The sequence below is a fragment of the Excalfactoria chinensis genome, chromosome 2 (genome assembly GCF_039878825.1).
Source record: "Excalfactoria chinensis isolate bCotChi1 chromosome 2, bCotChi1.hap2, whole genome shotgun sequence".
NCBI classification, from domain to species: Eukaryota; Metazoa; Chordata; class Aves; order Galliformes; family Phasianidae; genus Excalfactoria; species Excalfactoria chinensis.
In genome coordinates, this window is record NC_092826.1 from 118,842,897 (window position 1) to 118,866,686 (window position 23,790).

Below are 23,790 nucleotides of genomic sequence, written 5' to 3' on the forward strand. Positions count from 1 at the left end.
TCTGTATTGGAGTGTAAAGTGTAATAACTTTTATGCTCTTTTGGGATAATTTCTCCAAGCCAGGAGTTTTCTTTTATCACTTTCGTTGGTGTATTAAACTGCTGTTCGAAACATCATGTGAACTCTGAAGTAAGTTGGTATTTCTGGACAAAGTACAGAAAAGTCAGCTCCGCCAGTGTCAAGAAGGCTGTTGAGTCAGTCTGGATTCTGAAAGTCCTGTGCTTTTAACATCTCAATGACATGGGTAACAGAAATGAGTCCAGATAATGATTTCACTTACCATATGGAAATAAGGACATTGAATTTGATACAACAGCTTTGGTTACATACAAGCAGTACTGGCTTATGTTAAGCAGCAAAACCCTGTCTTGTCCATTACAATTAAGCATTAGTCCACAGCTGGACTAGCTCAACTTGGCTAAATTGGTTAATATTGCCATTTTATTGTTCTAGTTTAATTTTGTCTTTGGGGATTTTCTCTGAATTTAGAGTAACTAGTTCTATTAAAAAAGAATAAGCTACCACTTACCGCTCAGTGTCCAAAGGGGAAGCTGGAAAAAGGAAGGGGAAAGACTCTTTGTGGCGATAGCACACAGGGGAGATGGTTTCAAACTAGGGGAGGAGAGATTTATATTGGCTTTAAGGAAGATGTTTGTTTTTTTCACATTAAGGGTGGTGAGACACTGGCACAATTTGCCTGGATTGGTGGTGGACGCCCTGTCCCTGGAGACATTCAAGATCAGGCTGGATGGGGCTCAGCAACCTGATCTAGCTGTAGGTGTCCCTGTTCACTGTAGGACAGTTGGATTGGATGACCTTTCAAAGAGCCCCTTCCAACTGAAATGATTCTATGGTTCTGTGATTCTGTATGCGTATAAACACACATATTTAACAAAAGAAGTGAACTCAGTTGCATTTAAAAATAAATATAAAAAAAATAGTGTTTATATGCAAATGTGTGTATATAGCTGTACTTCTCAAATGCAGGTGAAATTGATGTTAGTCTAAATAGATGAGGTGTATGGATGTAAGGTTTCACACTTTTCTGAATGAATCTGTTTTAAAACAGGAGCCATACAACATGACAGAGTGCAGATAAATTGCACTGGCCTGAGCTGCTGTATTTTTTCAGATTAACCCTCCACCTTTCTTGAGTCATGTAATACAATCCCATTATCTTCAAATTATGTGCTCGGTTTCTACTGTGCCAGCTTCAGCTTGAGAGTTCTGCCAGATATCTTCCTAGTAGTATTTTAAGAAGGAAATAACCTTGGTTTTTGTTTTTTGTTTTTTGTTTTTGTTTTTTTTTTCTTAAAAGCTTAAATTCAGAATTTTGGAATAGATTGTAGTCCATGTTTTGCAAGGAATCAAGAGGCAGAAAAATACAGCCTTACTGTACTATTCCAGGGCTTCTGACTTGTGGAAAATGTGCCAGTGACAGCTGTTCCTGATGGTTTTTTTGCAAAGGGAGGGTAGAGGGATGAGCACTTTTCCTTCGCAATCCATAGTAATCAAACTATTTGCAATATGCCAAGAATATAAAACAATTTTAACCTGTTTTCTTGACAAAGCAGTGGCAGGATCAAGGAGGTGATTATCACACTTGTTCCTCCAGAGGACTATACTCTTCTGGGTAAATGGGTGTGAATGGACAGCTCAGTCAAAGACTTACACTATCAATAAAGAAATCATTAATTTTTGTCTTAGCTGAGTAGATAACTTATGTTTTCCAAAATAAAATTCATATTTATAGGCCACTCTTTGTTCCAGACCATGGAAGAATAGAAATAAACTCTATGCTGCATGTTTGAAGTACACAACAGTAAGTAAGAGGAAAAAGAAAAGCTATCCCAAACCTTGGATAAAACCAACAATTTCAGTAAAAGAAGATAATACAAAACATTGCTACTTGGTAACACTGTTTGATAGAGCAAAATCTCAGCTACAAAATGCTGTTTTTTGACACAGTCACACCCATTAGCTATGCATTTTCCCCAGTGATGAAGAAGAGCCATGCTCATAAAAGTCTGCCGCTGACCTACTGTCACAGTCACCACTGCTGAAACACACCGTTGTGCTCACATCCACCATTTGGTCTCCAGAAAAGTTCAACAAATGTTGATGAATGTCAGCGGGTGCCATTTTTTCCACATGGAGGAATTCAGTCAGACTGCCCCTCTGCTGCCATCTGTAGCACAGCAGCAAAATGTTACAGAGCATTGGTGGGAAGGTTCAGCATCTACTGCTATGCCAACATCTGCCCCTGATGTCGTAGCCCAATGTAGTAAAATCGGAGGCATGACTTTCAGAGCAGCCTTTTTATATGTTCTTGTCTGTATACACGCATGCTTTTTCACAAGTTCATCATACTTTTTTGTTGTTGTTACTAGGAGCAGCAAGGGCAGCTTGCTGTGAGTGCTCAATGAAGGGAAGGTGACGTGAGGGCAGACAGGCCCAGGCAGAGACCTCAGCACCGAGGGGTACTGTTCCATGCTGCCTGAGTAAGGAGAGCAGAGCAGACGTGCTGGCAGTGGCCAAGCTCAACCACGAGTCCACCTATCACCAAGCAAGCCCGTAACAACAAGGCAGATTCATGCATGAGCCTTGTTAAGCGTCAGTGGGTCAGGGTTGCCAAGAGGGGTGGGCAGACAGAAGTGTCCATGTGGGTAGCTAGGGCAAGATCCAAGGGCCTGAGATTTGAGGCTTCTGTCAGCTCTTTCTCGCACAGCTCTTTGCTCAGACCCTCATGCTTGTGCTCGAGGACAGGGCAGAAGGAAGAGGTTGCAGAATTTGGTGGTGCACTCAACATTATGGAAGAGTGTAGTTTCAGGTGGTCAAAGAGAACTTGCTGCAAAGCCCATGGAAGTCATTCTGTTCTCATCTCTACTGGGCTTTATCAGACTTGATCAGCTTTTAAGTTCCTTTGCTGTAGGCTCCTTTTGCTATTTGTAGTGCCTATATTAATATATTTTTTTTAGTTGAAAATTAGCGTTTTTTCACTTTCTATTGTTTGATTTTCTTGAGCTGGAGGCCCTAATGAAGGAGTATTTACAAGGCATACAGCTGAAGGAGTGAGATATGTTGTACTTAAAATGTTGTACTTAAATGTAGCCTGTGTGTGATAACTAATCAAATGAAATGATAATGTTGTTATCACAGGGCACTTTAATTTTCATATGTTAACAAGTAAAGATTGTAAGGAGCCCGATCTCATCAAAAGGAGTTTGGGAATTAGTCTTTATATTGACTAAAGTTTTCCTAACATCTCATGTCAAGTTAAAAGGCACTCTTCTCTAACAAAGACAAATCTGGAGTCCAACCAAATGTAGCTTTTATAAGTGATGACTTGTTTCCAAATTAATCCAAACAGAATCAGTGTCTTGTTCTATGTAAATTCAGGAGATGGGGCGGGAGGGAAGGAAGAAGCTGATGAGCATCTGAGTGCTGTGCAGGAGACAGGCATGTCAACGGTACTGTAGCTTTTCTGGTCATATCTTCATTCCTCTGGAAAAGCAGAGTAGTTGCTGAGAGGAAGAGACAACTTTCCTTTTGTTTGTGGATAAAACAGGCTGCCTTCTTCATACGGATTCCAACAGAAAGCAGGAAGGCGATCACCAACAACATGTGCCTTCTGCTTTAGGGTGTGTGAGTAGGAAGCATCCTAAATAAAAGACATTCAGTAGTGGGACAGTACCTCACTTTAAACTTATTGACTTTTCCTCCCAGTTGACTTGAGAGCAGAATTTCGTGTCTGGAGAATGCTGGCTGACAAGATCCAAGCCTGTTGTAATGGATCTTGAAGACTTGAATGAACAATTGTGTCCTGGGGGCACTGTCTCAAATTTCTTGGAGAAAATTCTCATCAGGTGTTAAGGCCTGAAGATTGAATTTTAAGAATTTGCGGTTAACTAGGGTCAGTTTTTCTGCTTGTAAGTTAAATACAGCTTGTTCTTTAACCACTGATTCCAGGGTTCAGTGGATGATTTCTTCTTAAAGATCAAACAGTTGATCTTGTTGAGTCTGCAAGTACCATCTGTGCTCTCTTCATGATTCCTAGCCTCCTCGCTTTAGAAGAAGCAATCACTGCAGATAGTACCAACTGCATGAGTTTGGGTCTGCATGGCCTGTGCAGCAGGACACTTGCCTCTTTCACTGCCTCAAAACCACTTTTTCTTGTGATTCTAGCCTTCATTAACTTAGACATTTTCTGACAGCTTCATGTCTCTCAGCCATTCTGTCCTGGCTCTCACTTCTTCCCTGCTTCCATAGCTGAAAGTGGGGAATTTTGTCCTGGCTGGTTTCCCTAGGCCAGAACTCACTCTTTGCAGGAGGCGAGACCTCATTGCTCCAAGGAGTTGGCTCCCACTTTGCTTGTGATGCTGAGGTGAGCTGGAAGACAGCTCCTAGGCCTTGAGGGTAGCTGGCTCCAAGGATGTAGCTTCCAGCTTCTTCTGCAGGCAGGCCTGCACAAAGCTGTGCTGCTTTCCTTGCCTCCAGGCCCTGGTCACGCCTGGGAACTGGCTTCCAGCTCTGCTGCTCACAGACAGACAGGAGCCGAGAGTTTGGGTTCCCGGTCTTCTGCAAAGTGTGAAGGGAGCGGGAAGACACCTCCTGGCCCTATCTGTGGGTAGGGAGTGTCTCCTGGGAACCAGCTCTCTGTGCCTGCAGGAGCAAGCAGGAGATGAGAGCTGGCTCCTGGCTGACGTTGCTAGGGGGCGGATGCAGGTATTAGGAAGGTATACAGCAGCTGGGAACCTCTGACTTTGAGCTTGTCTTTGGGAGATGTGTTTGCCATTTGTTTTTGGCTGAGGTGACTTCTGCTCTTCCATTGAAGTGGGCTTCATTTTGGGAAAGACCTGTCTAAAAGATGAGTACTTCCTCAGATCTTGTTGCTGTTTTTGTGAGTTAAAATATGTACAGTCCAATTTCAGCAACATGGTGTCCTTATAGCTGATTATACAAATTGATGTGTTTGAAACAGTATTTGTTCAACAAAAATGCATTGTACTACCAGAAAATCTGCTGAGCCCATGATAACTGATAGTTCAGTTAGGGTTGCTAGGCTAAACTATCAACCTTGCACTATGGTGTGGTCTAACAAACTTTTTCACCCTGCACCTCATAACAAAGCAGGGACTGTTGAAGTCTGCTTTTTTGTTGAAGGTTGTGATAAAATTGTGTTCTATCTGCCGTGTCCCTCCATCCCCTGACTCACATGCAACTATTCCTGTAAGGTAACTGCAGAAAAGTGGATCTTGAAATGCTGGTGTTTTGGTAAACTGCTTTGTTTGAACATGGAGAACTCTTAGAATAATACAAAAGCCTGAATTATAGTGACACAAAACATTTGTTGTTAGCAGTTAGAAAAGATTATGTTGAATATTGGTTAGCTTTAGTCATCCTTTTATAAATTGTCTTTTAATCCTTTCGTGCTTCACTTTGAAACTTAGGGTATCTAGTTGAGTCTCTTCTGATCATGTACCGTGCAGTTCCACAAATGAGACTATTCAAGAGATTGTATTTATGAAGGTTTCAGAACTTTTCATTTGCTGTGATTTTGGTTAATAAAGAAAATTAGGCTTACTTTGCAATATGTTGCTGATTCATATGAACAATATTGCTTTCTTTTGTATAAATATATGCTCATCTCTATTGCTATTTTATTATTAAATTAACATTTTTCTTTTCTTCCCAGAGGATGCTAAGCAAGTTTTTGGCCAGACCACGATTCATCAGCACATTCCATTTAACTGGAATTCAGAGTTCGTACAGCTGCATTTTGGAAAGGATAGAAAAAGGCACCTAACGTATCCAGAGTTCACTCAGTTTTTACTGGTGGGTCTCATACAATAAAGTTTGTCAAAATTAAAATGATTCAAAGATTGCAAAATACTGTGCTGGTAGGAAAGCTAGAGGAAAGACCGTGTGGGCCTTTAACAATTGAAGTGCCAGATTTTAATATTGTTCATAAATAGGATAAGGTAACAGTAAAGCAGCTGATTTTTGCCAACTGTTTCTTTCCTTCCTTCCTTCCTTCCTTCCTTCCTTCCTTCCTTCCTTCCTTCCTTCCTTCCTTCCTTCCTTCCTTCCTTCCTTCCTTCCTTCCTTCCTTCCTTCCTTCCTTCCTTCCTTCCTTCCTTCCTTCCTTCCTTCCTTCCTTCCTTCCTTCCTTCCTTCCTTCCTTCCTTCCTTCCTTCCTTCCTTCCTTCCTTCCTTCCTTCCTTCCTTCCTTCCTTCCTTCCTTCCTTCCTTCCTTCCTTCCTTCCTTCCTTCCTTCCTTCCTTCCTTCCTTCCTTCCTTCCTTCCTTCCTTCCTTCCTTCCTCCCTCCCTCCCTCCCTCCCTCCCTCCCTCCCTCCCTTCCTTCCTAGTTGTCAGCATGCAGAAAATCACATCAACGGAGACATGAAATCAAAATCTTATACATCAGATTTTGAAAATTTCCTATATTGAATGAATCAAAGTGTGGCAAATAACAATATTGAACATTTTAGACCCACTTGCAAGACTGATATTAAGAAATACTTACATCTGTATATAGCGTGTTTACTAAATTAGTATTTAATTCAGTGTTGATGTCCAATAAAATAATGTTTTGCTGCGAGTCCTTTCCACACCTGTTTCCTTGTGACCTATTTTGAATTTAAGAAAGGGAAATGCTACTTAGTTTTGCTTTTGGTAAATAAAGAATAAAATACAATCTTTCTTTTACAAGGAATTTTTGCCTATTCACACCTTGTGGTACTCTGTTAGAGAAAGCAAAATATTGTGCTAGTAAAAAAATAAACAGTTTATCTGCATTTCAGCACTACTGTCAAAAATACTCTGCAGCAGGAAAAGTGATTCTTGAAGTGGTGAAATATGTGAGATTCTTATTTGTATTCCTCCTGAATACTTAATGCCTATATTAGTATTTACACTGGAGAGTTTTAAAATGGGAAACTGCTTGAAGACTGCAAGGTTTCTTTTTTTCTTGTTTACACAAGTGTGTTAGTTCACAGCAGGTGGTGGTATCATTTTGATGAGGAATAATTAAGCTAATGCTATTGAGACAAATGTTTCAAATTGACTTTGTAGAACAGAGCCTAATTAACTTTGTATCAAGAGGACGTCAGGTATCACATGATTAAGTTGTATTTCCTTAAGTTTTGTATTGACTGCTGCAACTCCATAGTGGCTAAGAGGTAGACTAATTCTGTGGCGGTATAGTAGACTAGAACCTCCTTGGGATAAAAGAGTGAATATGTTGCCTTCTCAAAATAGTAATAATAATGATGATAATAATAATCATAGAATCACCAAGGTTGGAAAAGACCTAAAAGATCATCCAGTCCAACCGTTCACCTATTACCAATAGCTCCCACTAAAACAATGCCTGTAATGCATGATTTGGTGTTCCAGTACCTCCTGCCATACATAATAAGCCTTGGATACCTATCTTGATTTTGATGAATTACAATCAGCCTTAACACATACACACACACATCACTGTGTTGGAACACATCAGCGGTCCTCTTGAGCCAGACAAACCTATTGGTCACGTTCCTCATATGACAGAAAGAGAAAGAATGAACGTAAATGTGGCGAGTAAAATTGATATTTCTGGTTATCCTCTAGCGAGGTGAGCTGCATTGTGGAAGAGTTCTAAGGCTGCTTATAAAGTTGATCTCGACACTAGTGCAGACATCAGGGGCTTTCAAGCAAGTTAATTGTCTGACAACTGCTGAAACAAAGCTGTCTGTTATCAGCACAGTTTGTTAAGGTGCTCAGTCAGTCACTGGTTGGGTACATCCATATACAAATTTTCTAGAACTGAAACTTTGAAACACAGTCTCTTACTGACTCTTGCTTTGCAGCATTATACAATACAGAGTGAAAATTGGGCACAGAAATGACTCTCAGCATAAATGGGAGAGTTAATATACAGAGGTATATAAATCTTCCTTTGAGTTCTGTAAACTTTGGTCCTCAGCCTTTCTGACATTCTGCATGTACATGAGTCAGTCAATTCCCTTGTTCTAATGTCTAGACCTTGGACCTTAGACAGCAGGAGAACACAGTGGATAGCAGATTACCTCTCTGCATTCCTGATTTATGAATGCTCTTTACATTGCTCTTAATGTGGACCAGATGGTTCTGTAAGGCACTTCAGGTACTGCTTTGTAAGTACAATGTAATTTGCCACGTCTAATGAAACGATGCACACAGAGTCAAATTCATTCATTTTTGGATCCTATTATGCCACATAAAGTTGTTACATATTCATTATCTGTTGCAGCGTTTGGGCTAATCATTACTTCTGGCAAAGCTGAAACTACTTGGAAAGTAACATTACTATATTTAATCCATGCACAAGACAGATCTCGTCTGGCTTTAAATAAGAAGAGGTTTTGATTGTGATTCTGGATATCCAGTCATCCCTTTTTTGTCTGCAGTAACAGTGAGGTGCCCAAAAGTATAGCCTCTGAGGTACTTAGCTCAGATACACATAACAATCTATCTGCATCAACTCAGAGCTCAAGGTGTGTTGTTTTACCCTGCTTCTAATTTTGCTAGCTTAAAATTAGCTCAGATATCTCTGCTACATATCAGTCACATCTGTATCTGTTTGGATATAGTCATGTTCCATTATCACTTAAATGACAAGTCTGCTTCATGAAGCGTAACATTGGCCCCTTTCCCAGCATGTGAAATCTATTCTGCAGAATGGATTTTAATATATGCTTCTATGTGGACTTGTTAATTCAGTTTCCACATTAGGTGGGAATTTATTCATGCCCAGCATATTAGTTGATGAAGTAGTACTCTTTATAATTGACACCCCAGGATCTGCTCCAGTAGAAAGGACTGTACTGCATCTGATGCCTAGTAGATCCATTGGGATGGAACCTGAGCATAGTTCCTATCTAACTGGAAAGTAATGAAGTTTATAATGAGCTGGTGCCAGCATGCCTACCATGATGTGCAAATTATTTTTTCACGTTTTTTATTTGAGCTGAGGGAATTTTGGACTTGCATCATCAAAGGAGAAACTGCACTTCTTGAGTATATCTAGGTTTATAGAAAATCTAGTCAGAGAAGATTCTTTAGAATGTGTAATTCATAATGCAGAGCAATGAGGATTCTTTTTAAGCATAATCTGCCTTGGTAAGCAATGTTGGACAGAAATAGGTGGAACAAATATTTCTGGAGATTGTGTAGCATCTCTAAATGTCACAGCTTTGCTTTATTTTTTCAGTTTATTTTAAGGTGGCATTTTTTATATTACAGCATAGGTAGAGTTAAGAATATCTCATCACATTTCTCTGATAAATTGCTAGTAGCTGCTGAGCCTCATTTTGAAGCGCAGTTAGTCATGCTGTGAAGTGTCTTAACTTTCAGACGCAGAGTTGGATGGAATAGGTGGCCTTTCTTTTGTGTTAAACACTTTAAGGAATTTATTGTGTTGTTACACAATATATAGTTATTAGAGGAGTGACACCTGTCTGTTTTGTGACAGATTTTGTGTGAGATATTTGGTTTTGAGACTGAGTCTTGTTTCTGTATAATGATTTGAATATTCTCAGATGTTACGTGTGTTGTTTATGTCTTGGGAATATTATGTGACAGAAGGTCCTTATGCTTCCTGTGTAACTGAAACAAAACAGTGCTTCTTACGGCTCAAAATAACTGTATCCTAAAAGACCCTACCTTACCATGAAGGTGGGACGAGCATTCGTAGCCATTTGTGGTCTGCTTAAACCATTTCATTTCTGAACTAAAGAGAAGATGTGGATAGAGAGCTCTGGAAGGCTGAGCTCACCCTATTCAGACCTTTGTCTTGCTGTCTTTTTACAGCTAAGCACTGTGTCCTGGATCACGTCTTTGAGCATGTGGGATAATCCTCTCTAGTTAGTTCCACATGTACCGAGAAGATGGAAAGGAATCACATAAGCAAGGAAAGAATGAGATGGTTTGACTTGTACTTGATTGTAGTACTAACAGCCTTTTTGTAATTAACTGGGTGATGACAAGAAATGTACCCTTAACATATGTCTCTGGAACGTGAGTCCTGCTTTCCTTCTGTGGCTATGACATTACCCCCTTCCTAGGTCCCACCAACAGGGAGATGTAGCTCCCAGCTTGCAGGCTGATGTGCATGGGTGGTAGCAGGCTGGACTTGTGTTCTTCAAGTGGTGCTCCAGGGTTTTTTATTCCATTTTAGTGCTGAATTCTGCCAGAGTGGGACTGCCAGCAACTTCAGTGGTTAAAATAAATTGAATGAGAGAGAGAAAAAAAAACAAACAAAATTCAGTTTCTCATTTAATCCTTCTGGTAGATTCAATTTATTTTTCTTTAATAATGCTACCTCCAGATGGCATTTTTTTTTTCTGTGTCATTAATCTGTTCATATTTTTGTTTGTGTGTTCCTATGTTTCCATCTACTAGGTAGTGAGTAGTTAGTAATATACTTAACTCCTCTTCAGAGCTCTGTGCCTCCCTAGTTAGCTGTCTGCCTTAAGCTGACAAGTTTTTCTGTGTTGCAGTGCCCTTCCCACTGTAAACCTCCCAAAATTGCTTGCTTCCAAACTGTTGAAATTGTAGTCAGAACCGAAATGGGACAGGAGCTTACATAGCTACATCCAGCTGGATAGCTCAGTTGTAACGCATCCACATAGGGATGTGTAAAGGAAATACAACAGAACTGAGAGGGTAACTCTTCGAATTATAACCCTCACAAGAATTTCTTAAAAGCAGAAATTTCTGAATAGTTTTGTGAATTTTTGTGCATAGTTGAGACACTGATCAGTCCTTCCCTGTCTGTCCTCTTCCCCTTTACCTTCTGCTTAAGTTATTAGATGGTTTTCTTCATACATTTCAGTTCAATATATTGTGTTTTAATTATGAGTTAAGACTGAAATTAGAAAAGGTGGGAGACTGAAATGGGAACACAAAAAATAGTTTGAATGGCAGCATGCATTGGTGGCTGCAGAGTGAAGTGAGTGAGAAGAAGGCTGAGTGGTGGCTGCAGATGTCCTGTGGATATGGACCTATGCCTGTTGGATTTGCTTTTGGCCTTTTACTCTGAGTTCTACTGAACTTTCCTGTAAGAAAAATACCGACTTTCAGGAGATTGCATTCTGTGAATACATGGTGCTTTTGGTTCTTGGCTAATGCAAGTCTTGTGTGTATTTGCAAATACAGTGGAAGTAATAGGATAGTGCCATTGTCCACTGCAAGACTCCGTTTAGTACTGCTGAAATGCTTTTTCAGTGATTCAATTTCCTGAGTAACTGATTATGAAAATTCGTTCAGACTAAGCATGGAATTTCCAGGGAAGAGGCTTTTACAAGGCTTGAAATTGAAAGGAGGGACATGGTAATGGTTTGTTTTCTTCCACTTGGTGGAGAAGATTGGTAAGTCAGACTGCATGACCAACGTGTAATTCTGGTTTTAGAAGCTTGTAGAACTAGACAAAACATTGATATGTATTATTAAGTTACCATCTGTGCAGGATTGTTCCTTTTAATTAAAAGATAAAATAAGAAAGTGTTCTAACAGTAATTTATGAAGAAAGGGCAAAGGCCACAGTAGAAAAAGACACTCATTGTTAGGAGATTTAAAGTCTTTTTTTCTGCCCTTTCCTTTCTCAGTGTTACATGTGAATTTCAAACAGGTTATCAGGTGGTTGCAGTAGATGATGCTTGTGTTGGGTCTCTGTCTGTTACTATTGCTGAAATACGGAGAAGCAATCTTTACACAGTCATGATATGAAGAGTTCATTTAAACTGCTATTGTCTGTTATAGATAAATAAAAGTATTTTAGATTAGAAAGCTTTTTGAGTGAGTACCTTCAGGATTAAGTGAAAGTCATTGCAGAACTCTCTTATCATTGCATTGTCCTCATTCAAGCAGCAGTGAAGAGTTTTATAGATCGTATTCTGATTTGCAGTAACACACAATGATCTGGATAGTGCATATCCTGGAACACTTTAATACTCACACATGGGAGAGTACCTCTACTGGTTTATTGATACATGCCCTCCATTTCTCAGTTTGAACAGCATGACCTAATGCCCACAGAGCAGAGAAGTCTTCGCTGCTGGTTTTGGTGCTGAGCTCAATGACAGAGGCTGTTTATGCTACAAATGGAAAAGGCAAAGAGATGTACATACCGTATCAATTGAAAGGATTACATATAATCATGCTATGTTAAGTGTGAGATATTCTATACAATTGCATCAAATAAATCCATTACAGTAATAATTCTGAAGCTAACTTTTTTTTTTCCCCCATGTATTTTCAGGAGATACAATTAGAACATGCAAAACAAGCTTTTGTGCAGCGAGACAATACTCAGGCTGGAAGAGTCACAGCTATGGACTTCAGGGACATTATGGTCACTATCCGACCACATATGCTGACACCATTTGTTGAAGAATGTTTAGTTGCTGTGAGTAGCTCTGGTGGCATCATTGGGAAATCACAGAATACAAGATTGAGATTGATTTTTTATGTAGTATGACCACTATAATGTGACACATCGTCCAGATTACAGGTGCATTTTTGTAAGCTTAGCAGAAATTATCTAGGCAAATCAAAGTTATCCCTCATCACGGAATATAAATTCTCAGCTCCACTGGTTTCTTGAGACAGAAGACAAAGCAAGTGGATGGGCTGTTGTTGGACCTACACATATGAACCTTGCCTGACTCTTTCTGGTCATTCTTTTATAGAGTAAGCTGTGTCAAATATGGTGGGTTAGAAACAACCAACCCTTTGCATCCCAATCATGTTTTTGCTTTTCTGTAATTAATTTTTAGTAATTAATTTTCTGCCGTTTCTCACAAGTAAAGACTGTACATTTTTTGTTCGTTTATTTGTTTAAGAATGGTTTTCCAGTGCGTATAAGACTTGTCTTTCATGAGCTCAGTTTCTCACAGAGCATGACCTTCTATTACAACTATCACATTGTAATACAATCACATTGTAATACAATGTGATAGGCCAGCTTAAATATTATTCACTAAAGGGGAAAAAAAAGGCACCTTTGGTTTTGACCACAGTTTCTAATCTTGGGAATTTTTCCAGGTTTAAAGAAGTCTTTTCTTCTTTGATTTGTAAGAAAGAATTCCAGGGAGATATGTAAAGTGATGAGAACTGGAAACTGGGCAGAATATTGGAAGAAGCATAGAGTAAAAAGTGTAGCCAGAAGATTCATGGACTGACAATGATTTCTGATACCTTCTTCCTCTGTTCTGTTCCCAATCTTGTTAGCAGTTTTCCTAGGTCATAGACTCTCTCATAAAACATCAGATGAGATTTTTGGATGTGCCTCAAGGTCAATTAAATTTTGACAAGCTTAAGCATTGTTTTCAGAAATTTTGTAGTTCAGCAATCTTGTATTTAGTGAATTGATCCAATTTCTTTTCCTGTGTGCAGGCCCAAAACCACTTCAAAATAAAGGCTTGAGTTCAGTTTTCGTTTGAGAATGAGCAGCTATGCAAGCCTTGTTCTTTCCATTTGGTTCGGCTGCTGATGTAAGCCTGAGAGCTTACTACTATTTTTTCACAACTTGAAATGCATGTGAATTTAAATATTTGAGTTGACCTCTTTCAGAATATGTTTTGATTTTGTTGAGATTTTCTGTACAGTAATATACTTTACATGTAGAAGTAGATTTCCTCATTACTAGAAATAAGCCAACTTATAAAACATTTCCAACTGAAACAGCACTGAAACTTGAACTTTGTAAATTACTACTGGTTATGTTGTTATAATCCTGCATGTGTATTTGTTTAGGTTTGTAGGATGGGGAGAGTTTTACATTCTGGTCATGATTAGTTTCAGTAACATAAGAATCTTTCATAGTTTCCTTTATTTTGCATTATTTAAAAAATAAAAAAAAAAAATCCTTTTCTACCCTCACTCTTGTAAAAATAACTGTTTGCAAATCTTGATTTTAAGATTTTTCTTAATTTAATAACACTCTTTTCTGCTTTTACTTTCTCTATTGTAGGCTGCTGGTGGTACCACTTCTCATCAGGTCAGCTTTTCCTATTTTAATGGATTTAATTCTCTCCTTAACAACATGGAGCTCATTAGAAAGATCTACAGTACTCTGGCTGGAAATAGAAAAGATGTGGAAGTCACTAAGGGTTTGTATAAATGTTCTCAATCTGGAAATTTCCTTGGGCATTTGCCTTGGGCAAGTGGAGGGGAAGACCTCCTCTGTATGCTTTTAAATCAATGGGAGGGAGAGAAAGCCTGCTTTGTTAGTATTCCTCGGTACACCATTCAGTTTTGTACACTCCTGTTGGGAGTCCAGCCTCCAGGTTTTTCGTTTCTGTTTCAGTCAGAAAAAGGTCCCAGTAAACTGCCAGTGGGGGCAGGGTGAGGAAAGTATGTAAAGATATTTAAAAGTTTAAGAAGACTTCCTAGGACTCCTGCCAAATTGGCTGCCTATTAAAGTGACCTTCAAGGGTAGTTGAAGAATTCCATAAACTTGTATTGGCAGCACAGTAAGCTGATCGACAAGCTTGGAACAAGATGTTATCTGCTATATCTAACCTCTTTATAGAGAATTCCCTGTGCAGTGCCAGAGTTTCATTAATGTGGCCTACTGGGACTATGCATAAAATGTTCCACATCTCTTAACTCTTGATTTTTTTTTTCTTTGCTTTTTTTTCCCTGTTACCCACAACTGATTGATACCATATGTCAAATATCTTCGATCCTACTGATAGTACTGAGCTTCAAGAACTGAGAGTAGTACTTGTTTACATGGTGGATATACCATTTCAAACATACATTTATGCAGTGGCAGGAACGCTTTTGTGGTAGATTGCTTCTTTTACTTCCCTTTCCTTTTTTCTTTTCCATCATTAGCATCTTGTGCTTAACATGAAGTAAGTGTAAGGTACTCTGGATTACTTGTACCTGTTTGATAATTTTTGTTTCTCTTCTATATTTCTATTCTCTTGCAGAGGAGTTTGTTCTGGCAGCTCAGAAATTTGGTCAGGTTACACCCATGGAAGTAGACATCTTGTTTCAGTTAGCAGATTTATATGAGCCACGGGGGTAAGTGAAGAATTATCAATCCTTCCCTTTTTCCTCTCCTCCTCTCATGTTTTCTGAAGAAGTGGGAGGTGGTGGTGGGGAACAGAAGGGTGTGGTGTAGGGGTCAAATGCAGATAACTCCTTGTGACCCCAAAACCCCTCTCTTAGCAGTTGCTAAGCTGAATTAATTTCCTCAGGCGTATGACATTAGCTGACATTGAAAGAATTGCTCCGCTGGAGGAAGGAACATTGCCCTACAACCTGGCTGAGGCTCAGAGACAGGTAAGAATAGAAACCAGTAAAATGCTATTATATACTTTGTTCTGTTTCCAGTGTTAGAGAGATAGCCTACCTCTTTCTGTGTTCTCAGATTACTGAGTTCCTCTATAATATCTGTGAGGAGTATCTTCTTCTTAGAATTCATTTTTTAAGGTGCATCGTGTCATTTTTATCTTGTCTCTGTGCCCTTTTCTCTTGGGATGCATTTTGACAGGTTAAATGTAATTTACTTTGGAAAGATAAAAATGTATGAGTGTAATCCAGTCATCCAGTAAATATTAGCTGTATATCTAATTAAATTGTTTATGTTTCATGATTCTGCTGCTCTCTGTTCTTTTTAATGAGGAAAGACTTCCTGCTTTGAGTATCGATAGTAAATTCAGCATTTAGCCTATTAAATGGCAACCCTTGTTCTGAATATGCACACAGGTTCAGGGTTTCAGAGTACTCTCTGCTTTGCTCAATGCTCTGCCGAGTATCAAAGTAGGAGGGATTATGTTTAGTATACCATCAGTTTAAGTAAAATCATTAATATTCGGTGTATAACCAAAACCTGAAAGATATTGGCTTTCTCTTTGTGGTCTAACAAAATGAACTTTTCTTCTGTTAGAGGCAAAAGGAAATAGGAATGTTGTTTAAATGTCAAACTCAGTGAATTTTTAGTTTTCATGTCATTGTAGCATGTTGTATTTTTAATGATACAAGTTTCTATACAGATAGATTTAAAACTAACCGTCTCTGTTTCTCTCTTTCTCTGTCTCTATTTTAAGACAATCTTGACTTTGTGTCTTGTGAAACCATGGGGTTTTTTTTGTTGGTTTTTTTCCTACTGTGGGTCTGTGTGGAGACGCCAGTTTGACCACAATGAGTTGATGCAAGCTACATTTTTAGGGCTACCAGGCTGCAAGCCAGGCCTGTGTGTGTATGCGTATACACATGCACCTCATATGCTTCTCTTCCTTCTTCTCCTACTTTCCCTACACTTGGACACCCCCACCACAACTCTGAGTTGGTATCTAGGATGGCAATCTTTTGTGTGTTTGAGCAGTGACTGAATATTGACCATGCTGGGTTGAATTCAGATGAGTAGACTCCAGATGAGTAGACTTCAGATGAGTAGCTGAACATCTATTCCTAGAAGACTCCTAGAGGAGTTATAAGTGTGGTCTGAATATCAAGTAACGTAAGTTACAATAGGTGGCAGTAAAATGCAATTGTGAAAGGGCAAGCTTCTTCTATCTTTGCTTTGGGGACGCTGTCTTTGTTCATCTAGTTAATGCCATTTTTAGAGGCTAGGACAAATAAATCTTCTTAAAATCTATTCATTTCTTCTGCTTACCCACCTCTACCTTTTCATTTTCCCATGCAGTTCATTTTTAATGTCATCAGCTTGGTGCTGAAACCAAAAAGATTTTCAGCTAAATTGTTAGTCTTATCTAATTCTTTTGGGTTTTTTTTTTTTTGCCAACTCCATCTGCACTGGAGCATAAGATAAAGCCTAAACATGTTCTTAGGGAAAAAAAAATCTATATTTATGTTTTATCCTTTTGTTCTTAGTATCAAATTAAAGTGGGGTTATAAAACTTATTGTAGGAGACATAAGGTCTGTGCATAACTTTTGTTACACTCATTGTTTTCCTTCATTAGCTGGCAATTCTAAATTTGGGGCACTTTTGAAATTTGTTATTTGTTAAGTTGGATCCAAACTCATGGACTGGGAGCAAATGAAATTGTAGGGGTGCTTTATAGCATCTCATTGTCCTTTAGCAAATGCTTGCATACGTGCTGCTTCGACAGCCCGAGAAGTAATAGGGTTCCATGCAAGAAAGAAGTTCCAAACTGGAGTTGCCTTTAGCTGTGGAAAGTTAATGACAAAATTATGTGCCCTTTTATGTATGAATTTGAGTTCTTGATTTTGGAGTTGCATAATTTCTTGTACCATGTCTGTTGTTCTTTTCTGTCCCGAACTGAAGAGGCTATGTTATATGATGCTTGGAAATGTGTGGATAAGGCATTTTATTATAAAAAAAAAAATTCTCCAGTGCATTCTGGATTTCTACTGGGTATTGATACACTTTCTGAGCCTGAGATATTCTCTTAAGAAATGCAATGCTCTGATGATTTTACTTGTCCTCCCTTTTATTTTACATCCTGTCTTGACAGAAAGCTCCAGGTGATGTGTCTCGACCAGTCCTCATCCAGATTGCAGAATCAGCGTACAGGTTTGCCCTTGGTTCAGTTGCTGGAGGTTAGTCATGGCTGAGCAGAGGAGCATTCATCTTCGCTGTTTTTCCTATCATACTTTTTCCTCTTTCCCACTTCTTCCCCTTCTTTGTGGAAGACTTTCCTATCTTTCCCTTGAAATCCCTTTCTAATCAATGTCACGACTATAAGACGGCAGTGGAAGAGGTCACCTGGTCTACAGTAGTTTTGGAATTTATGAGCAATTGGAGTTTGCGGGTGGTATTTTTACTTAATGTGGCACCAAAACAGTTTCAGGAGAATCAGGTTAATAATGAAATAGAGTCAAGAAGTGCTTTTGGATGAAATTATACGTGGTAGTTGGTTGTATCCAGAACATAATATGGAGAAAGATGATATGTCTGAGCGTTGAGATGTATATGTGGAAGATGACAGTTGCAATCAAATGCCACAAATGCAAAATCATTGTTTTCATATAGCTTGATTTTTTTTATTTGCAGCTGTTGGTGCCACTGCAGTCTACCCAATTGATTTGGTAAAAACTCGTATGCAAAACCAGCGCTCTACAGGCTCTTTTGTGGGAGAACTTATGTATAAAAACAGCTTTGATTGCTTCAAGAAAGTGCTTCGTTATGAAGGTTTCTTTGGGCTTTATAGAGGTAAGTTTGAAAGGTGGCGTATACTATTAGTGAGATATTAAGAATTAAGGAAAACTCAGAATTTTTAAGCCAATTTTGTTAAGGCTTCAGTTTCGTCTTTGTACTTTTGCTGTATTTAAACTCTTGCATTGATTTGTATTCCCATTCTAGTTGAGTGGTTGTGAACAGATTGATAATTAAAACCTCACTGGAATGAGAACACTTCTGTGGGACCTTTCCATCTGCAACAGGACAGGAACAGCAATTTCCTATAGCAAAAAATATACTTTTGGTCAAGTTTTCATCTCCTTAGCAGTCCTTTGCACCAAGAAAACATTTGTCTTGGTTTGTAAGAAATTAAGACAAATGATCCTCTTTTTATTTGGTTGGTTTTGTTTTAAAGTCCTTTCTTATCTATTTTCTTTCTATTAAAAGCATCTGTAGAGAAACTGATGTAAGTTTGAGTAAGACAGAGGTAGTTAAAGGAATCATTAACTACTGCATAAGACTAGTTCTTCTCTGCCAAAGACATAAATTGTCTTATTCTTCTTGTATCTGAATTATTGAGATATTTCCCTCCTGTCTGCAGTGTTTGTTGGGGTAGATTTGAAATTTGCATTATTTATTTTTAGCCATCTAGCTTAAAAACTTCTTTTAGGTTTTTGAAAATAAAATATATAGAATAAAGAAAGCAAATTTCTAATAACAGTTGAGTCAGGAATGAAGAATGAAAGATGTCAGTAAAACATTAAGGTCTGACAAAGCTATACGCACCTGAAAAGCAACAATAACAATAACAAAAACCACTAAGTTTTACAAGACAAAGTGTGAAACAACACTAAAAGTAAGTGTTGTGATACATCGACACTCTATAAGGTATGATCTGAGTTGCTGTAAGTTGACTTCTCAAAATACATACTTTGTAATTATGTTAGCACAATTGGAAATGGGAAGAGTCTGTTACCTTTAACTGTGATTGAGGCAATTTTTTGAGTAGGCTTAGTAATTTAATAAGGAATATTGACATGGTTTCTGTTTTGTAAGGGTTTATAGCAGTCATGATCATGAAAGGAAGAAAAAAACATACAGCAAAAGAACAAAATGTATTCCCTGCAAATGTATTCCGTCTTCCATTATTTTGAAAGAATAAACATGAGAATTCCACAACTCTTCACTCCTGTCTTATATAAATTCTGAAGTATAGCAATTTTTCGCCTGGAAAAAGAATAATCAGAAGCATCAACATGTGGATCCTTGACTCCGTGTGTTTGTCATATTTTTGAACCAATTTTTCATTGCCAAATTCAGTGAACTTTTGAAGTTTCTGTCTGCATTGCTTGTCTTTCCATTCTCTGTCCCTTTTACTACTCAGTCTTCCAAAGAGTACTGAATAGTGAAATCCCAGACAGTTTGGTACAGCTGAACTTTTAAACCTTGGGCAATAATCTCATTTCTGGATTATATAGGAGAAATTTTGCAATAGGAAAGAACACCGTTTCAGAAGCTGACTGAGACCTGCATTTGTACAGACTCTCTAATTAAAGGGCAGCATGATATAGCTTCTCTTTTAAAAGAGTAAAATGGTGAAAGAGCCTTAAAAGATGTGACATTCCCAAAATTGCCTGATTTTCATTACATGGAGGAGATGACACTGGGGAAAGTTGAGCAGCCAAGTACAGAAAGAAGGATTCCAGTTAAGTTTGAGAGGACAAGAAAATTCAAAAGAAACATTTTGTAGATAGATTAGTGTATTTACCCAATGTCGTGCAGTAAAGTTTAAGGTGAGAGTCATCTAATTCTGATCTTAAGTGCTTTGCTAGGTAAGGCGAACTAGTAAACCACCTCTTGCTGCTCACTGGCATTCTTTCTTACATGGTGTTACTTTTTTATTTTTATCCTGCTGGATCAGGGAGCAGTATTGGATAGAATTCTCCTACTTAACAGAACAGTGATGCAAGACCTTTATTTTCAAACAACAACAAACCTGGAAACATTTGGAGTGGTGGTGTGTTTGCTACACCACGCTGCAAGAAAGCAAGCAGCAATTACAAACCCTACTCTGAACTGAGCCATTTCAAAGGATGTTTTTAATACAAGATGCATAGTTCCATCCAATGAAGTGAACTATTTATTGCTTTGTATTGCTATTTTATTCCAAACTTGAAAAGGGCAAAAGCAGCACGTTCTAAAGCGCTATCTCAGATAAGGATAAATTACACCATCTTGTGGATGTAAAGAGAGCATGGAATTCTGTTTAATGCGAATTTGGTTCTGAGGATAATCAACACTTGTACCAAAAAGATGCTTTGATTTTTAAAAGACAAACAGTAAACAAACCTCTGTAGGATCTTTAATTTTATAGTATCTACTATTTGAATGCTGTGTTGTTTGTCCTTTTTTTTTTCCTGAGATAAAATTTTTGTCTGTCTCTTTCTCAGCATGGCGTAAAACAATTCTCACCTTAGATACCTATAATTTACTGTTGTGGTTACATTTGTACCTGAAATACATATTTAGAAACTCACAGGTATTTATATATATGCAAATGTAAGAAAATGTTGGAATCTCTGATCAGTCAACATCTCTTCCAATTGATGAACTCGCTCATATTTCTTAATAATATCTTAATTGTATATCCACCCTCATGAGTCACAGAATGTTTAACAGTCTTAACCAGTGAGATTAAGAGATTATTGCATCTACTCTAGATGGAACTTCAATGGGGAATTTAAGTATCAGAAGTAAAACGCAACTCATTGAACTGTTCAGTAGTCATGCATTTTAGTTAATGCCGCTTCACCTAGAGACTAAGAAAAGGGAGTGCTGTAGAAGACTCTCTTATCTGTGGTCATTAGCTGTTGAGAAATGTGTTAGTTTCATTTCTTCAGATGGTGCTTCTAACACTGCCCTGACTACAGAAGCCTTCTAATCTTAGATGTTAAAATTCATTCATTCATCATCCAATTTAATTGATGGACTTTCATACAAATGATACAAGACCATAGCAAATACTTTCTTCTGGAATATGCAGCAGTGTACCATTTTTGTAGAATGGAAGTGCAAGTCTTCTCCTATTTTAATGTTTTGTCACAGCACAGAATATTCCTGACAGAAATACCCAGTTTGCAGTCCCATTGAGCTGTGCTTAAATGTCAACTGAAAATTAATTGTCTAATTTCTTGTATGAATCCTGTAATAGAAAAAAATTGGCAGTATTCTGTTCACACTTTTACACTGCATGTCCAAATAGTTCCAAATATTTAACCTTTACAGAGAAACTCATTCAGTAGGTTTTTCTATCGTGATGGGAAAATCTCATCTATTACACAGTGTGAAACTGAAGTTTCACTATTAGAAGTCTGAAGAATGCTTTGGCCAAGTAAGACTTCTGCTCAATACCATCACCACCAGTGGGCTGGATGAGCTTTTGCGTGTGTGCTGTTTGGCTGTAGTTAGGCTGTTTTCAAAAAGTAACTTGTATGATCTTGCAAACTTTGCAAGTAACTTGTATGATCTTGCAAACTGAATGCAGCTTCTGATGCTCTGTCTCACATATAACTTCACTTTTCCACACAGTCATTGTGTGGTGGTGTGTCAGAATTGAAGTAGTGTGTGGCAATTGCTACTCGAGAGCTTTGGATATATGAAAACGGATTGTATAATCTGTTTGCTGTATACTATCCTAGCAGGCTGCCTATGTGCAAAATGTTATTCTGTAATAAAAGCATACATTCTTTAAGACACTGTCAGATGATTCTAAGCCTGTCCTACATTTGTGCATGTATCATACTGCTGAGCTGTTAATGCATAGTAATACTGAAAAATCCCCAGCATGTGAAGAAGATAACCCCAAGAGAAAAATAACATCTTCATGTGTGTCGCTTGATAGGCTTTCTTTCTTTCAAAACTTACCGCCTTAAACATGCTCTGAACTCTTTCAAGTGTTTCAGGGCTCCCATCGAAAGGGTAAATAATAAAAAGAATTTAGCTAGGATAATTGGAGCACAAAGGTACCACTCAGAAATAGCTTTATTACATTGGTATAAAAGCAAACAGAGTCCCTCTTCCTCCCTGTGCAACTGGCGACAGCATCTTCTTAATCACTGAAGACACAAACTCATTCGCCGAAATGTCTGTACAAAGCCACATATGTCCTACAGATGTAAATTTAGATTAATTTTAGAGTTGTGAATATAATTTAGTCCGTATAAGGTTAAAGCTGTAAAGATATCCTTTACTCTGTATATCCTAGTATTTACTTGTAGTGCTGCAGAAAATAAGATTTAATTATACAATTTTGACTGTCTTAATGTTTTTTTCAGCAGTCTCCTATGCAGATAAAACTGATTCAGAAATTCAAGTTCTGAAATGTAACTTAGCTAAACCTCTTCTTTTGAGGAACCGCACACAGATTTGGGATTACTGCATTCTTTTGTTCAAGCACTCAGCCATACAATTGTGATTCCACATAACCGTTGGATAAATGTGAGGCATATGCGTATACCAGCAATTAATTACTCTTTCTGACAATTTAAAAACAAAAATCCCAATACTGCTAGTGCAAAATTGTAAAGACATTAGTGTATAAGCACAACTGATTTTTGGCTACCACAAGCCAATCGGTGCTATTCTCTGCCATCTTTTCCTTGCTAAGATTATCACTGGTAACAAATAAAGCTGATAGATGGTACCAGAATGAAAGAATAACCATTGTGTGTTCATTTATCTTCCTCATTCTGGTGTTTTGCACTTTGGGAAAATGCTTTTCTGCAAGTGAGCTTTTAGAAGTGGGATGGTAGTTGTCTCTCCAAAATATTTGGAGAACTGTGAATGTCAGACACTGTAGAAAGTACCCATAGGTGCTAAAGCAAAGGGGTCTGCCTTTAGCCTGTGTGATTTCAACAGTGCCCTAGTTCCTTATCCTTGCCAACTCTTACAACACCGTTTTAGCTCCAGGCTTATTAGGTAAGCTGTGTGTTTTTAGGTTGTGTAGCACAAACAAGATACTGGCCACTTCAGGCAAGCGAAACCAGAAGTCAGATTCCTGCTTTCATTTCTATACTGCATCACATCTAACAAGATAAAGCAGGAAATTCCATACCTGGGAAGAAGGTAGCATAATTTGTTCTAAGGACTGGTGCATTAGCTGGGCAGTTGTGCTCAAGAGCGCAGTTGTTCGTGCTCACATGTCTTACATTATTTTGATTCCTGTCCCCTTGGGTTCTACCTTCTAATGCATTGCTTTTGTTGCCAGGAAAAAAAAGTTCTGCAGTCATGATTTTTGAAACAGACGTAACTTGTATCTTACAGAATTTATTAGAAAGTCTTCACACATTTTCATGTGGAGATACAGAAAATAAATGTAAGTGTAGGACAGATACTGAAACATAGTTGGCAGATCTGTGTTGGTGTTTAAGTGTAACGTGAGCTAATATCAGGGATTTATAAACGCTAAAGTAACTATAGTATATGTAGGAAGTTATTCTGACTTGAAGTGGTAGCACAGAGTTTGTTCTCAAAATGGAATGTTTAAGTACTCTCATTAAATATAATAACACAAAATTGCTGTAAAAATTGCCCGCTTCTAGGTGGTGATCTCTATATACATTTGTTGATTTGTTTAGTTAATACCAA

At 38.2% G+C, this 23,790-nt stretch overlaps 1 protein-coding gene across 4 annotated transcripts in view; it reads left to right on the forward strand.

Annotated features, from left to right (window-relative positions):
* The window catches only part of SLC25A13 (solute carrier family 25 member 13), a 140,917-nt gene that overhangs the window by 88,816 nt on the left and 28,311 nt on the right, over positions 1-23,790 (forward strand). For all 4 annotated transcript variants that reach the window (XM_072327669.1, XM_072327667.1, XM_072327668.1 and 1 more), the window contains 7 exons: positions 5,696-5,835; positions 12,285-12,431; positions 13,998-14,136; positions 14,965-15,058; positions 15,235-15,319; positions 17,480-17,564; positions 18,019-18,177. In XM_072327669.1, coding sequence (XP_072183770.1) covers positions 5,696-5,835; positions 12,285-12,431; positions 13,998-14,136; positions 14,965-15,058; positions 15,235-15,319; positions 17,480-17,564; positions 18,019-18,177 — 849 coding nt within the window. The remainder of the gene's footprint in view (positions 1-5,695; positions 5,836-12,284; positions 12,432-13,997; positions 14,137-14,964; positions 15,059-15,234; positions 15,320-17,479; positions 17,565-18,018; positions 18,178-23,790) is intronic.